The sequence below is a fragment of the Chamaea fasciata genome, unplaced genomic scaffold (assembly GCF_029207755.1).
Source record: "Chamaea fasciata isolate MVZ Bird 193981 ecotype frontalis unplaced genomic scaffold, bChaFas1.0.hap1 SCAF_41, whole genome shotgun sequence".
Lineage (NCBI taxonomy): Eukaryota > Metazoa > Chordata > Aves > Passeriformes > Sylviidae > Chamaea > Chamaea fasciata.
This window is the reverse complement of record NW_027094126.1, coordinates 1,938,851-1,956,075: the sequence shown is the minus strand read 5'-3', so window position 1 is coordinate 1,956,075 and position 17,225 is coordinate 1,938,851. Positions and strand designations below refer to the sequence as shown.

At 56.6% G+C, this 17,225-nt stretch overlaps 2 protein-coding genes across 2 annotated transcripts; both read left to right on the top strand.

The window, feature by feature from the left end:
• The first annotated feature begins 8,895 nt into the window (after positions 1 to 8,895).
• TMT1A (thiol methyltransferase 1A) lies at positions 8,896 to 10,856 on the top strand. Its single transcript, XM_066207576.1, has 2 exons — positions 8,896 to 9,597; positions 10,080 to 10,856. Exons 1-2 carry the CDS (start codon positions 9,088 to 9,090, stop codon positions 10,314 to 10,316), a joined length of 747 nt encoding a protein of 248 aa, XP_066063673.1. The 5' UTR covers positions 8,896 to 9,087; the 3' UTR covers positions 10,317 to 10,856.
• A 1,441-nt stretch (positions 10,857 to 12,297) lies between these two features.
• Positions 12,298 to 16,797, top strand: TMPRSS12 (transmembrane serine protease 12). Its single transcript, XM_066207292.1, has 5 exons — positions 12,298 to 12,385; positions 13,308 to 13,506; positions 13,800 to 14,071; positions 15,091 to 15,233; positions 16,435 to 16,797. Exons 1-5 carry the CDS (start codon positions 12,298 to 12,300, stop codon positions 16,795 to 16,797), a joined length of 1,065 nt encoding a protein of 354 aa, XP_066063389.1.
• The last annotated feature ends 428 nt before the right edge of the window (positions 16,798 to 17,225 follow it).

The following is a 17,225-nucleotide window of genomic DNA, read 5'->3' as shown; positions in this document are numbered from 1 at the left end:
CCACGGCTGGAGTCCCCCACCTGCAGTGAATCCTGTGTCTGGAACAGGGTTTTATCAATGAAAAGGGTCAGTGTTGTGACCAGCAGCAGGGAAGGAGGGACCTTTCCTTTAGGAAAGCTCTCACGGCACGTTTGATGCGATAAAGTGGGAGGAAAAGGAAATATTTCCGCTCCCCAGCAGCATTTACTGCTTGGTGCTGGGTGTTTTCCCACCTTATGTAAAACCCTGTGGAAGTTCCCAGGAGTTTGGCTGGACGTGGGAGCTCAAGGGCAGACCTGGGACAGGGCAGGGAAGTGCTCGTGGTCTTCAAGTGGCCGTGCAAGACCTGAACTTGGGCAGACACGCCTCTAAAGGTAAAAAAAACCCAAATGAACAGAAACGTACAGAGGAAAGAGAAGAATATTAAAAATATCAGAATCCTCGAATGGTTTGGGTTTGAAGAGACATTGAAGCTTTTTCTGTTCCACCTCCTGCACCTTCTACCAGCCCAGACTGCTCCAAGCCCCGTCCAGCCTGGCCTTGAAGGCTTGGCCACGCAGAAAACGTTATTATTTAACAACATTTTAATGAAGACTGACTAAAGCCCCATTCCTGCAGGGTCCTCGCTCCCTCCCAGTCGCTGCGTGGCTTCAGTAAAATCCCTCAGTTACAAGGATCAGAACTAGTTAATCCCAGTTAATTAATTAATCCCCGGTTCCCTATTCTGCCCTTACTCAAGGCCAACTTACGTTTATCTCCAAACTCGCACAGGACTTGGGAGGTTCACAAACTGAACAACCTCAAGCGCTTCAACCTCCCCCTTTTAAATTCCAACTTCTGAACAAAGAACTGTTCAAAACAGCCTTTTGTGCAAGAGTTCAGCCACTAACCCAAATTTAATTCCTCCTTCGGTTCATCCGGCCCATCCGTGACCCATAAAACAGGAGGCAGGGAATGGTTATTTTACACTGTAATTCTGGGGGAATTAATTTCTTGTTGCGGAGCACTCAGGTGGTTTGAGTACAGAGAGGGGACAAACATGAAAGGGGAGGGGGGAGAATAAACAACCCCCTTCTGGTGCTGTGTTAAACATTTCTGACGTGTGCTGGAACACAACCCAGGTTTCCCCGCGGAGTGACATTTTCTTCCCTCCTAATCACCCCCCTGAGCATCTGATCAGACAAACACCTCCCTCTGCTCGGGTCAGGTATTCCTGGTTGTCTTGACATCACCATCCTGCGACTGATTTCACTCAGCAGACAAGGAGAAAGTTCCTCTCCCACTGGAAACGCCGCTGCAATGGCCACGCTTGTCATCCAGCCTCACGTTCCCAGGGCGTTTTCCCACCTGGGTGACAGAGATCCCACACTGAGGAGCAGCTGAGGAGGCTCAGCCTGGAGAAAATCCCCCCCTTTTCTCGCTCTCCACAAGTCACTGCTCCCTTCCCCAGCAATGAAGGGTTTATTTCCACAACTTTAAAGCCACCTGCACAGTTATTCCCGTAACTTTAATACCAATGCAATTGAACGCAATTCAGCAGTGCTATGAAGTATTCAACAAACAATTCCACCCCAAGTCACCTCTCAGCAGACTTCACTACAAACTCCTCACGCTCTTCCTGCTGGGGCAGAAGTACCAGAAGCACGGAATGGGATTTTTGGAGGGCAGAAAGATCTCTGGCTTTTGAAACAGCTCTGTTCAGGAAGGAGCAAAGTCCCAGCTTTGCTCTTTCTCCTCAAAATCTCCCATCTGCTGGAATCCTCCATCAGGCAGGAATAACAGTTACAGGGCAAGGCCAAGGGGAGGGAAGGCAGAAGTTGCTCTAAATTTGGAACAGCGTTTCAAGACAGAATCCCAGAACCACTGAGGTTGGAAAAGCCCCCCAAGCTCATCGAGTCCAAGCTGTGACTGATCCCCACCTTGTCACCCGGCGCAGAGCACTGAGTGTCACCTCCAGGACTCCACCAGCCTCCGGACAGCCCCTCCCAATGCCTGACCGCTCTTTGTGCGAAGAAACCCCTCCTGAAAAGGAGAGTTTTGCCTAAGGCAGAAGCGTTACAAGCCGGACTGGAACCTGAGCTAATGTCAGGGAGGTTTTGTAACACGCTCCTGCAGCAGGAAGCCACTTCTTCCCTACTTGTAGTCTCCATCTCTGCACAGAAATAGGACAATGAGGCACAAGAGGGACAAGCGATTCCTGAACGCCACCAGATTCCAGCCAAGGGTCCCACAGCCACCAGCTCTCCACCATCACCAGCGTGAGCCACCACACGCCTTTCCTCCCTGTGGCTCCCGAAATCACTCCCCCTGAGCTTGTTCCCAGCTGGTTTTGTTGTTTCAGCGCTCCGGCTCCAACCCAGCCCATTGCCGTGAACTCAACGATAAATTATTGATCCCAGTGTATCTGTGGATGTCAATGGAGCTGCAGCTGCTCTGGGGGAAGGCGATCGATTCCGAGGAGCCACCGCGGGACAGCAGGAGCCACGCGGCCTCGGGGCAGCTCCACTCAGCCCCTGAAAAACAGCAACTCGCCATCGAGACGGAAACCCAGATCGGGTCGTTTTAATGGAAAAAAAACACACTCAGGCAGCCCCACCAGCAAGCACAGACACGGCGGCAAACAGGAAGATGATCCTGTGATTTATGTTCTGAAGCGACTTCATTTCCATTCAGCGCTGACTTTGTTTCTGCTTTATTTAACAGAATGAAGGCCCGGCCATGCTCCATTTCCTGAGGCACGCGATCGCTCGCCCTCCTGCCTCTTAGGAACTTCCTCCCACCCAAAAGCCACAGGATTGTACTTGTCCCGCTGAGCAGCACAGTATCTATACCGTGATCTACATCTCAGCCATACATACAAGCTTATATAACTGTTTAAATTACCTGTGATGGGTCCAGGCCCTCCACCCTGGGTGAACAAGGCTGCAGAACAGCCCAAACGCGTTGAAATGATCAAAAAAAAAAACCCCAAAAAACCCCTTTGGTCGCGTTGTTAGTTTTATAGGAATCACCAAAGTGAAGAACAGGGACTTCCTAAACGCAAAAAGGATGGAAAAACCTGAGCCCTGGAGCTGTGCGAGGCCTTAGGATGGACCCATCAGGGAAAGGTCCCAACGGAGTGCAGGGGCTGGTTTCTCCTAAAGGCACCAAGTCCCCAAGCCCGGCGCTGGTTAGAGACCCTGAACAGCTGCACCAACTTTATGTGACAGCACCTGCCCCTGAAGAATGGTGATGGTGGGCCCGAGGGGACAGTAATGGGCACGGGGAGTGCCCAAGCCTCACCCACACCATCCGCCCCAGGGCACCCGCTGGAGGAACCCACCCCAGAGCTTCCCCAAACCTCCATCACCCACAGAGGAAAAACCAGCACCACTTGCAGGCCCCATCCCTCCAAACCAGGACTGCCCAGGGAAACCACCACGGGGACGCTTTTCCTCCCTTTCGGCTTCTAAAGACAGCGGCAGGAGGGGGACAGGGACCCCGCAGCAGCCCCGGGGCTCACAATTAACGCTTCCCGGCGTGACAAGAAGACGTCCCGGTCACGGCAGGCGGTGCGGGTGGAATGCTGCAGTGTGCCAGGGCTTACCCATCCCCAAAAACACACACAGACACACGGCACAGACACAAGAGGAGCCGCCAAACCCGCCCCACCTGCGCGGCCCCTCGGGGGGCTCCCGCTGCGACACGGCGCGGAGGGGACAAGAATGATCCTCGCACGGCTGGGATCAGCCTCCAAAACCGAGCCCCGAGGGTCCGCATCCAGCCGCTGTGCCCCCCTGCACACACAGCTCCCCCCCCCTCGCCACGACTTTCCGACTTCACCCCGGCTCATCCGCAGCCGCTGCCGTGGAGCATCTCCCGGTGTCCCCACCCCCACATCAGCTGGGCATCGGTTTGCACCAGAACGCAGGGGGAGGGGAGGAAGACACCCAGATTTTTTAATAGAAAAACCTCGTGAATGTGCAATTCCCTCCCAGCAGGAAGGGGAAAAAATAATAGCAACCGAATCTGCCCTCACCATCCCCCCACCCCCCCAAAAATTAAAAAAAAAATCTGTGGCGGAAGGAAAGAGGGAAGGAAGAGGCACAACCACGATGCTGACCCAACATCTGGGTCAGCTGGAACACCAAGGCTGCCCCAAGCATCCCACTGCCCGCCTCACCCCTCAAAAAAACCCCTAAAAACTGTCCACCAAGATCCCCCCTCCCCGGGCAGGGGAAGCTCTGCATGCCGAGCGGTGGGAGCAGGGGGAGATGGAGGGATGGAGCAGGGGGTGGTGGAGAGATGGAGCAGGGGGTGGTGGAGAGATGGAGCAGGGGGAGATGGAGGGATGGAGCAGGGGGAGATGGAGGGATGGAGCAGGGGGAGATGGAGGGATGGAGCAGGGGGTGGTGGAGAGATGGAGCAGGGGGTGGTGGAGAGATGGAGCAGGGGGAGATGGAGGGATGGAGCAGGGGGAGATGGAGGGATGGAGCAGGGGGTGGTGGAGAGATGGAGCAGGGGGTGGTGGAGAGATGGAGCAGGGGGAGATGGAGGGATGGAGCAGGGGGAGATGGAGGGATGGAGCAGGGGGAGATGGAGGGATGGAGCAGGGGGAGATGGAGGGATGGAGCAGGGGGTGGTGGAGAGATGGAGCAGGGGGAGATGGAGGGATGGAGCAGGGGGAGATGGAGGGATGGAGCAGGGGGTGATGGAGGGATGGAGCAGGGGGTGGTGGAGGGATGGAGCAGGGGGTGGTGGAGGGATGGAGCAGGGGGAGATGGAGGGATGGAGCAGGGGGAGATGGAGGGATGGAGCAGGGGGTGGTGGAGGGATGGAGCAGGGGGAGATGGAGGGATGGAGCAGGGGGAGATGGAGGGATGGAGCAGGGGGAGATGGAGGGATGGAGCAGGGGGAGATGGAGGGATGGAGCAGGGGGTGATGGAGGGGTGGAGCAGGGGGAGATGGAGGGATGGAGCAGGGGGAGATGGAGGGATGGAGCAGGGGGTAATGGAGGGATGGAGCAGGGGGAGATGGAGGGATGGAGCAGGGGGAGATGGAGGGATGGAGCAGGGGGTGATGGAGGAATGGAGCAGGGGGAGATGGAGGGATGGAGCAGGGGGTGGTGGAGGGATGGAGCAGGGGGAGATGGAGGGATGGAGCAGGGGGTGGTGGAGGGATGGAGCAGCGCTGCAGCGAGGGCCGAGGGGGAAGGGACACCGAGGAGAACTCGGGCTCTCCCTTCCTACACTGCAAAAGAGCACGGCCCCGAATTTGGGGCGTGGGAGGAGGGTCCCGTGGGCCCCCCAGGTTGTGGGGTAGAGGAGGGATGCAGGCACGGACGCAGGGAGGGATGCAGGAATAGATGGAAGGATGGGGGCCCAAACGGGGCTCCAGGTGGAGGGTGGGCGCAGAGAGCCGTTGCCCCTTCCCAGACGGAGCCCTCCGGCCGGGGGATGCTGATCCAGGCCCGGCACCGTCCCCCCGCACTCCCCGCAGGCCGGGGGCCTCGGGCTGCAGCGGACGGACCCTCCCCGGCCCGGGCAGCGGCTGCCGGAGCCCCGCGGGCAGCGCTGAGCGGGCACGGAACCGGCCCCCCGACCCCCTTCCCGGGATGCGGGGACACCGGGCATCCACCGGGCATCCACCGAGGGGACGGCTGAGAAGGGCCAGAGCACCGGGACCCTCCTCAGGCGGCGGATTTGGGGCCGGGGGCTCCCCAGGCGCTCCCCCCCACAAGCCGCCCCCGGCGTCCCCGGGGCTCTCCGGGCCGCGCTCTGCGGCAGAGCCCCCGGGGGGACGCGCGCCGAAGGGCTAACGGGGAGGGGGACGGATGTAGCGGAGCAGTAAGCCAGGGCAGCTGCGGGTGGAGCCCGCGGGGGTCTCGGGGGCTGCGACTCACCGTGTCGGGCGGGCTCAGCGCGGCCCCGGCGCGGCGCTGCCGGACTGCGGCGCGGGGGGAGCTGCGGGAGGGACTGCGGGTGTCGCCATCTTGGTGCGCTCCCGGCGCTGCCCCCCCCGCCCGGCCCGGCCCGGCCCCCGCCCGCCCCGCGCGCGCCGCACGGGGGCGCTCCCGAGGCGGCCGGAGCGGCGCGGGGGGAGCGGGGGAAGCCCCGGGCCCGGGCGGCGCCGTGGGCACCGCACCTGTGTCCATCGGCACCAGCATCATCATCATTATCATCATCACCATCATCATCATCACCATCATCATCCCTGGGCCCATCGGCACCACCATCATCATCATCATTATCATCATCACCATCATCATCATCACCATCATCATCCCTGGGCCCATCGGCACCATCATCATCATCATCATCATCATCATCATCACCATCATCACCATCACCATCACCATCATCATCACCATCATCATCATCATTATCATCATCATCATCATCATCACCATCACCATCATCATCACCATCATCCCTGTGCTCATCGGCACCGCACCTGTGTCCATCGGCACCATCATCACCATCATCATCATCACCATCATCATCATCATCCCTGTGCCCATCGGCACCGCACCTGTGCCCATCGTCATCATCATCACCATCATCCCTGTGCCCATCAGCACTGTACCTGTGCCCATCGTCACCATCATCACCATCATCCCTGTGCCCATCAGCAGCAGCGCTGTACCTGTGCCCATCCTCATCCCTGTGCCCATCATCATCATCATCACCATCACCATCATCCCTATGTCCACCACCACCATCACCCCTGTGAATCTCAGGAGCACCCCCAGGATTCCCACTGGGACACTGCAGGGCTGCAGGAAACAGAAACACACTTCCAGGACAGCCTGGCCTAGGGGCGTTGGTTGGGTTTGTGTGAGGGATCCCTGAGCCAGCAGCTGAAGGAATAAAGAGCTCAACACCCAAGGGTGTGAGGAGTAGGGATAAAAAAACACCAAAAAATTCCCAATGGACCTCACTGATCCCACCACAGCAATCCCAGGGGAGACGCAAAGTCCTGCTCAACGCAGTGACACTTCCGCAGGCTGTCCCTGCACCCTTTGATGGGCATGAGGATCATCCAGCTCATGTTCCCGCTTGAGGTGAAAAGGAATCCCTGCAAAATGCACATGTTCAGAGTCTGTGTTTTCATTTATCACATCTGAGAAACGTGAATATAGAATCTCCTTCCCCACACGCCAGCGAGAAAAAGTTATTCCCGGATGTTTATAAAACAAGGGATCTCCTCAGCAATGAGAAACCAAACATCCCTGGGTCAGACACTAAAATATTAAAGTATTTAAATATATTGAAGTATATTTTTGTTAGAATCACAGAATGGTTTGTGTTGGGAGGGACTTGACAGGTAATTGCTTTCCTCTGCCATGGCAGGGACACCTGCCACTATCCCAGGCTGCTCCAAGCCCTGTCCAGCCTGGCCTTGGGCACTGCCAGGGATTCAGGGACACCCACAGCTCCTCTGGGCACCCTCTGCCAGGGCCTGACACTCTCTGAGTATTAAAATTAAATTTAAAGTACCATAATACTGAAATACTGAAGTATTTGAAGTCTTTATCTGCCTTGTAAAGCAGATGAATGTTACAACTCCAGCTATAAACTGTTCATTTTCTCACCTGTAATCAGAACAGTAGATTAATAAATAACTTAAACTCCTCCTTGGGTTAAAGAAAACAGAACTACCCAGGACATGGGAGGCAGAACTGGAATTCTGGAGCTGAGCCCTGTGCTGGCTCTGTAAGGAGCTGCTCAGGAATAAAAACCAATTAAAACTGCTTCATAAGGATCCTGCTTTTTCCTTCTTTCATCCCCAAAGCCCTCACACCTCCTTCCCAGCAGTGACCTCTACTAACGTGTTACACCTATGCTGAAACTCTGCATTTTCTACTCTCCCTCCAACCTCAATCACACCTTTTAAACACGGGAGTTTCATTAGTCATAATTCTCAGGAAAACTCCTTCAGGATACCAGGAGCGAATTTCCGTGGCCAATCCAATCATTTCCATGAGTCCCTGCAGCCCAGCAGCAAGGAATTAAAACCAGATCTACAACCAGATTATAATAAAATAATCCATTACTATCTGTATTTGGTGCAGAGTAACTAAAGGTTGGACTCGATCTTGGAGGTCTTTTCCAACTTAAATGATTCCGTGATTCCCACTGTTCCATCCGCAGCTGCCACAAGGTGGAGGCACGAAGATACAACCGAGGTCGTTAATGAAACACCTAATTACTCCAGGGTTTAATTTGCTTTATTGCCACCAGAGGGAGGAGGAGACACACTGGCGGCGTTCCCAGGAAAACAAAACCCCAACGCAACCCCCAGAACTGTTCCCAAGTTATTGGGGACCACTCATCCCAGGGTTACTGGGGACCTTGGATCCTCCTGTCACCTGTTAATGGCCCATCCACGCTGCCACCAAACCCTTTGGATCTGGAATCCTTTGGAAAACACTGGCCACTGCAAAGTTGAAAAAGTCCTCCAGGATGTGTTCGTGGAGTGGTCAGTGTTGATTCGACCCCAATAAAAACCCAGACTCCAGGTGCTGCACGCAGAACTAAAGAATTAATCAATTGTTCTGTCTCTGTCAATGATTCCCATCCTTCTGGAAGATCACTGGGGGAGCCCGACCTCGCCCACCGAAAGATTTAAGGTGTCCTCGAACTGCAAAGACTTAAAACTGCTGCTCAGAGAGAGCAGTGAGCTGCTGAGCAAACCCAGCGGCTGCAAAATCAACTCCCTAACAATTCCCTGAACTGAAACGTTTATCAAGCCCCTAACGAAATCCCTGCAGAGATCCAGAACTCGGCTGAGCTTCCGAGGGCAGCAGAGGCTGCTTTAAGAGACGTGACTGTGCCCGGGCACTTGCACAACTTTGCCCGGGGTTACACACCAAGTTGCGCTGCCCAGCTTGTCCTGGCTTGTGAACAAACTGGCAGCTCCTCCCCTGGACTCTGGTCACCGCTTGGCTGCACCTGCACTGTTCAGTCCTCGCCTGTGACCGGACTGAGAAATCAGCTGGAGAAAAGCGGCTGAATGTGCTCTGAGAGGACAGAGCACATGAACGCGGCTGTGACCGAGCTCCCCGAGCTCTAACACACACAGGAGAAGCAGTTCTGCTCTGCGTGGATCCTCTGCCCACGCCGAAAAATGCCCGAGGCCGGTGCCAGCGTCCTCCTGCTCCGGGCTTGCCTGGCCCTGCTGGCCTCACCCATCTACCTGCTGTCCTTCCTGGGCATCTGGGAGCCTTTCTGCAAGAAGGTCTTTTTCCCTTTCCTCTTAGACAAGATCTGTTTATCTCACGACAAGAAATCCAAGAAGCACAAGCAGGAGCTATTCCGTAACCTGCCCGACTTCAAGGGCCCCTCCGGGGCGCTGAGGCTGCTGGAGATCGGCACCGGCAGCGGCTCCAACTTCCAGTTTTACCCGCCGGGCTGCAAAGTCACCTGCACCGACATCAACCCCAACTTCCAGGAGGGCCTGGCCAAAAACATGAAGAAGAATCAGCACCTGCAGTACGAGGGGTTCCTGGTGGCCGCGGGGGAGGACCTGGGGCAGGTGGCCAGCGGCTCCGTGGATGTCGTGGTTTGCACCCTGGTGCTGTGCTCCGTGCACAGCGTCAGCAGCACCCTGAGGGAAGCGCTGCGGGTGCTGCGGCCGGTGAGTACCTGCAAAAAAAAAAAAACAAAACCCCTGCCTTTGGTAGAGCGTTAATATCTGCTCTAGAGGTACTGCCCCATGAGGAAAGGGGGGGAAAAACAAACAAACAAACAAAAACACCCCAAAAAACCCCAAGTGAAAAAGAGTTGGTTTGAGCTTAAAAGCCAGACCAAAAAAAAACCCCAAAAAACCCAAGTGAAAAAGAGTTGGTTTGAAAACACCAGTCATGTTAGCAAGTGATGGAAACAAAACCACAACAAACTATTGCTGGAATAGAAGAGGGGTCAAGTAAGTCAGTCCTTTGTGCTTTTAGAATGCGCATTTTGAAATCTCTGGACGTTTCCTTCTTTCATTAATTCCAACTAACAGAGGGAAGGGGGAAAAAAAGGGGGAAAAAAGAGGGAAAAGGGAAGGGAGGGGGGAAGTGGGAGCCACTGGGTGTGACCCCCCACACACACTGTAAGAAAACTCTGTGTTCCCAGGGAGGAGCTTTCTATTTCTTGGAGCACGTGGCCGCTGAGCATTCCAGCTGGACATATTTTTGGCAGCAGGTCTGTTACCCGACTTGGAAACTCATCTTTGCTGGATGCTGCCTCACGAGAGAGCTGTGGAAGAATCTGGAAGAGGCCAAGTTCTCGGAGCTGAAGATCCAACACATCAGCCTGGAGATGCCCTGGATGCCCATCGAGCCACACATCGTGGGGTACGGGGTGAAATAACCCCTGTCCTGCCCCCCTGAACCCCAAAATTCCTCATGGTGACCAACACAACCTTGCACGGCACAGGCTCCTCCACACGTGCCCAGATCAGTGATGGACTTAAATCAGAAACCAAACTGTCAGGTGAGAAGAGAGGGTCAGTTTTCTGAGTGTCTCCGAATCACGCAATCGACAAAAGCTGGAAAAGCCCTTTTGGATCAGAGTCCAACAGTTAACTCAGCACCATGTTCACCACTAAGCCACGTCCCCAAGTGCCACATGCACCCGTTTTTTGAACACCTCCAGGGATGGTGACTCCACCACTGCCCTGGGCAGCCTGTGCCAGGGCCTGACAGCCCTTTCTGTGAAGAAATCTTTCCTTCTAGCTAATTAAATCTCCCCTGGTATAACTTGAGGCTGTTTCCTTCCTGAAGGCCTGGCAGTGCTGACCCTGCCTTGTTAAAGCCCAGTGCAGCCAGGGAGGATCCCAGGACAGCCAAAACCAGCCTGGGAAGCAGAAAATAAATGTATTAATAGAAGAGGACTGTTGTGTGTACCTGGTTAACTCCGGGACGGGGTTCCTCCAGGTGCTCCCCAGCCGGCACATCGCTGGGGCTCCATCGGACCTGCTGCCCGCTCCCCACGCTCCCTCACGGCTGTTCCACCTGATGGAACCTGAACCCCAAACCTGACCCATGGCCCAGGTGAGGGTGAGCCCCCTGAACCTCTGCTCAGGTGAGGGTGGGACCCCAGAACCTCTGCCCAGGTGAGGGTGAGACCCCACAACCTCTGCCCAGGTGAGGGTGAGACCCCACAACCTCTGCCCAGGTGAGGGTGAGCCCTTGACCCTTTGTTCAGGTGAAGTTGAGCCCCCTGACCCTCTGCCCAGGTGAGGACCAACCCCTGGACCCTGTACCTGGCTGAGGGCTGGCTGACAGCGCTCGCTGAGGGCCGGCCGGGCCCTGCCGCCCCTCACCAGCTCCTCCGTCCGTCCGTCCGTCCGTCCGTCCGCCCCAACGGCCCCGCGGCTGCACCGGCCGTTCCCCCGGGGCTCCCCTCACGCCCCGCAGCCGGCACCGGCCGTTCCCCCGGGGCTCCCCTCACACCCCGCAGCCGGCACCGGCCGTTCCCCCGGGGCTCCCCTCACGCCCCGAGGCGGCACCGGCCGTTCCCCCCGGGGCTCCCCGCACGCCCCGAGGCGGCACCGGCCGTTCCCCCGGGGCTCCCCTCACACCCCGCAGCCGGCACCGGCCGTTCCCCCCGGGGCTCCCCTCACGCCCCGCAGCCGGCACCGGCCGTTCCCCCCGGGGCTCCCCTCACGCCCCGAGGCGGCACCGGCCGTTCCCCCCGGGGCTCCCCTCACGCCCCGAGGCGGCACCGGCCGTTCCCCCGGGGCTCCCCTCACACCCCGCAGCCGGCACCGGCCGTTCCCCCCGGGGCTCCCCGCACATCCCGCAGCCGGCACCGGCCGTTCCCCCCGGGGCTCCCCTCACGCCCCGCGGCGGCACCGGCCGTTCCCCCCGGGGCTCCCCGCACGCCCCGAGGCGGCACCGGCCGTTCCCCCCGGGGCTCCCCTCACACCCCGCAGCCGGCACCGGCCGTTCCCCCCCGGGGCTCCCCGCACATCCCGCAGCCGGCACCGGCCGTTCCCCCGGGGCTCCCCTCACGCCCCGAGGCGGCACCGGCCGTTCCCCCCGGGGCTCCCCTCACGCCCCGCAGCCGGCACCGGCCGTTCCCCCCGGGGCTCCCCTCACGCCCCGCAGCCGGCACCGGCCGTTCCCCCCGAGGCTCCCCTCACGCCCCGCAGCCGGCACCGGCCGTTCCCCCCGGGGCTCCCCTCACGCCCCGAGGCGGCACCGGCCGTTCCCCCCGGGGCTCCCCTCACGCCCCGAGGCGGCACCGGCCGTTCCCCCCGGGGCTCCCCGCACATCCCGCAGCCGGCACCGGCCGTTCCCCCGGGGCTCCCCTCACGCCCCGCAGCCATCTTCGGCCGCGGCCGGCCATGCAGCGGGCCCGGCCCGCGCTGCCGCTGCTGCTGCTGCTGGCGGGGCTCCTGCCCGGCGGGGCGGCCCCCACGGACCCCGTGGACGGTACCGGGGCCCAGCGGGGCCGGGGAAAAGGGGCTGCGAGCGGAGCGGGCTGGGGCGGAATAACCTCGGTATTACACGGAGATCTGGTGGGATTGGGAAAGCAGGCAGCGACTTAACCGCGGAGCTGTACGCGAGGAGTACACCTCAGTCAGATAAATACGCCGTGTTTCACATCGGCTGAGAAGGTCCCGGGATCCCCGGAGGCCGGGATGTGTGAGGCAGCGAGTCCTGCGGTGCTGAGATCCGTGGAATGGTTTTGGCTGGGAGGGGAGGACCTTAGAACCCATCCTGTCCCCCCCCTGCCATGGCAGGGACACCTTCCACTGTCCCAGGTGCTCCAAGGCTCATCCAACCTGGCCTGGGACACTGCCAGGGATCCAGGGGCAGCCACAGCTCCTCTGGGCACCCTGCGCCAGGGCCTGCCCGCCCTCCGAGGCAGGAATTCCTTCCCCAAATCCCCTCTAACCCTGCCCTCTGGCAGTTGGAAGCCGTCGTCCCTTGTCCTGGCACTCCAGGCCCATTTAGATGGTCTCTCTCCATCTTTCCTCCAGCTCCTTCATGCACTGGAAGGCCACAGTTAAGTGAACTGGGAGGTTTTTTCCTCGAAGGTGAACAGTCCAAATTCTCCCAGCCGTTCCTCACAGAGCTGCTCCCTCCCTCTAAACAACTCAGTGGCCTCGTCTCCAACAGGTCCATGTCTTTCTTGTGCTGTGGTGATGGTGGAGATTTAAAAATCCAAACCCAAACCAACTTAAACCCCAAAACCCACCAGCAGCAGCAACAAAAAAACCCCACCAAAACCCCCAAACATCCAACCAAACAAACCCCCCCCCCAAGACAGCAGAAAAACAAATAAAAACCAGACCAAGCAATAAACCCGAAAGCTGAGTTTTGCTCTGAGGAGCCCCGTTGTGTTTTGCAGAGTGTCAGCAGCAGCTGCCGCTGGCCCGGAGCGTGGCGTCCTGGATCGTGGGGGGCCACGAGGCGCCGGAGGGCGCGTGGCCGTGGGTGGTGAGCCTGCAGGTGCTGCGCAGCGGCGCGCGCTTCGTGCACCTGTGCGGAGGTGTGCTGCTGAGCCGGAGAGCCGTGCTGACCGCTGGGCACTGCGTGGACGGCAGGACGTACGTACTGACCGCGGCTGACCGCTGCTGGGGTTGACCCCTGAACCCCCTGGGTGGGGGGAAGGAGGTCAAGGGCACCCTGAGTTGTGACTGACCACTGCCGGGGCTGACCCCTGGGCACCACGGCTGGATGGGGCTTGGAGCACCCTGGGAGAGTGGAAAGTGTCCCTGTCCATGGCAGGGGTGGGATGAGATGAACTTTCACGTGCCTCCAATCCAACCCATTCCTGGATTCCACGATTCCAGGAAAACAAAAGGTTAAACCAATGTAAAGCCTGTGAATTCTCTGGTAGGGACCCATGCTCCTGGCGAGCCGTCCTGGGCGTGCACAACCTCCAAAAGCACGGCCCACACACAGCGAGGAGGAGGATCAGGAGGATCGTGGTGCACTCGCAGTTCAGGAGGGAAACCTTTGAGAACGACGTGGCCGTGTTCGAGCTGAAGTCGGCCGTGCGCTACGGCCTCTACATCCAGCCCATGTGCCTGCCCCCAGCTGCCCTGCTGCAGCCGCTGGAGAACAGCTCTGACTGCTACATCAGCGGCTGGGGACGCATTGCTGAGAAGGGTAACGGGCTCTGGTCGCTGCTGGGCACATCCTTACCCACGCACCACGGGGTAACACCCATTGCAGCTGCCCAGATTTGTGAATTCAGTTTGCTTTTCCTGATCTTCCAAGGGGGAATGGCGCCAAACTGAAAGAGCGCAGGTTCAGGTTAGATGTTGGTAAGAAATTCCTTCCTGGGAGGTTGGCACAGATTGCCCAGTGCAGCTGTGGCTGTTTCCATCCCTGGAAGTGTCCAAGGTCAGGCTGGACGGGGCTTGGAGTAACCTGGGATAGTGGAAAGTGTCCCTGCCCATGGCAGGGGGTGGAACTGGATGATCTTTAAGGTTCCTCCCAGCCCAAACCATTCCATGATTCTAACTGGGTTTGCTCAGGTTATGGTCTCCTCACACAACATCATTTAACTCTGCAGTGAGGATCTGCTTTCACAAGCAGCTGTAACCACAGGAATACATTTCCCAGCCTTTCTTCCAAGCGTAACATGAAAAAAAAAAAGGAAAATAAACTCAGGCAATTTCAGATTCATGGTGCAGGTCAATGTGGGCTGCTGGCAACAGCTATTTTTATTGAAAAGCAACAATTGTGATGCCACATGTGAACTGAGGGGTTCCCACGGGATTTATGAATGACTACGCCCCCTCCAATTCTTTCTTTACTCCCACTGGGCACAAATTCAGTGCCAGTTGGTGTCGTGTGTGGGAGTTTGAGGGTCAGCTGGGATTGTATGAGCCTGTTTGATAAGTCACCTCTGACATTTTGAGCAAGGCAGGTGTATTATCATTGATGCTTCTTCTGAGGAAGAACTGCAAAATCTACATCAAACCCAAGCCTTCAAACCTTTAACACTTCCAATCCGCTGAGAACAGACAGGGTCTGTATCATACCCATGTCTAAACATGTCCAGGAACACACCTAGGCTGGCGAAACGAAAAAAAAAAACACACCACCAAACCATCCAAGAGTAAAACAGCTACAACACCTCCAGCATTATTTCACCTTTCTCAATTCTGTCTCCGTTCAAGGTAAAACCTCACCTGTGCTAAAACAAGCCCATGTGGGAATCCTCCCTGCCAGCCTGTGCAACAGCTCCGAAGGGTACGCGGGGCTCATGAACAGCAAAGCGCTCTGCGCCGGCGCCTGGGCCGGAGGCACCGACACCTGCCAGGTGAGAAGGGAGGTGCTGCCCCACCTGCCTCGCTGGAAACTCCCAAGCCAGAGGCTCAGCGGCATCAGTGATTTGTAGCATAATTAATTAAAGCAGCAGAACAATAGTAACTGGGTAAACATGTCAAATGCAAAGGAGGCGTCGTAAAAAGGGTGGGACGGTGATGGCAAAGCAAAAACGTACGCAAAGGATTTGGTGATGGTGGGAAGAGGACAGGAATAGGTGAACAAAGAGGAAGGAAAAAGAATGCAACGTATTTATGTCACAAATGTGTCAGTAAATGATATCTAAGACAAAACTCTGGACACTGTACCATGCAGTGTGTGTGAAGCACATGTATGTCTCACCTGTTCTTATGCTGGAGAGCAGCACTGGACACGGTAAGGCTCAGGGATGTGGTTCAGGGATAGGGTTTTAGGAAGTGGCTCAGGGACGTGGCATGATTTTAGTTTAAATTCTGAGCTATCACCACCTCCTTCTCGGAAGAGCCAGTTCTCGGGTCCAAAGCACTGGCAGAAGCTGCAGCACCAGCTGGGACATGGAGACGTTTCTAATTAAACCCCATAATGTATTCCTAAATGCTTTGTCTGATACACTTCCTGCTTCTCTCAGCAGTTTTCCCTGAGCAGGTGACACGGCCAAGACACAAGATGTCTTTTCCTTATTGTGTCTTTTGGAGCTTCCACACCATGTGGACAAATTCCCCTGTTAAGTGAGGAGTGAAAAGATGCAGAGAGAAAACAACAGAACCTGAGTTAAAAGATACTTGAAGCAGTGCAGGCCTGGGGCTCTGGTCAGTGCAGTGTCTTGACCAGAATCAGGAGGAATTTTCTCCATGGAAAGGGTGGTCAGGAACTGCCCAGGGAGGTTTGGAGTCCCCATCCCTGGAGGTGACCAAGGAACAACCGGATGTGACACTCAGCACTCTGGTCTGGGTGACAAGATGGGGATCAGGCAGAGGTTGGACTTGACGGTCTTGGAAGGGCCATTCCAACCTCAGGGATTGCTGGTTTTGTGTCTTTCAGCAACACCAGATTTACCTTGAGTTCTCCACGTGCTACTGCCCACGTTTTACTGTCACTGTGACTGTCTGGTTAACCGAGCTGCTTCAATTAAATCTAAATAGCCCGATTAGTGCCTGAATTGTTTCCTGGAAAGAAAACCCTGACGTGCTGCTGGTTTTTGTGGTGTTCGTTTGTAGGGAGACAGCGGGGGCCCCTTGGTGTGTTACCACCCTGACACTGACAAGTTCTACCTCATCGGCATCGCCAGCTTTGGGGTGGGCTGCGGCCGCCCCAAAAAACCCGGGATCTACGTGCGCCTGTCCCAGTACAGAAAATGGATAAAAGCCAAACTTCTGGTGACTAACAAGACCTGGAACCCCGTGAGCACCACACTCACCATCCTGCTGACTCTGGTACACACAGTGCTCACGCAGGCTTTGCAGATGGGGGCAACAAACCATCGTGTGGCGTCCTTGCAGAGGCCTGTCCTGCCCGAGAAAAACCTTGGAAAAAAACCCCCAAAAAACCCTAAAAAACCCCAAAAACCAGCTCCCTCCTGACTCACAATAAATCCAAGAGCCAAAGGATGTGCACTTACTTTTTAGGAGTCATGTTTGCCATTGTATGTTTTTTGTTTCCTGCCTCTGATATCCACACTGACAGGAGAGGAAACAGTAACAGCCTCGGCACTAACAAGGAAAATTGAATATAGAAATGTTATCAACTGGAAACGTTTTCTTCTCACCTTATTTCTGTGCTTTTCCAGCCATCAGAAGGCTCAATGCACTCAGTGATATGCCACCGGGGTTTGGGGATGGCTGATGCTCCCTCTGCTGGGTAAAAACCAGCAGAGCACACTAAGGTTTTAATTAACCATTTAATTAACCATTAGCCTTAACTGTGGCTCAGCTTGTCGAAAACTAAGAAGGTAAAAAAACTCTGCAGGAAGGTAAAATCGTGATTTTTAGCACTGGCAGGTGTATACAAG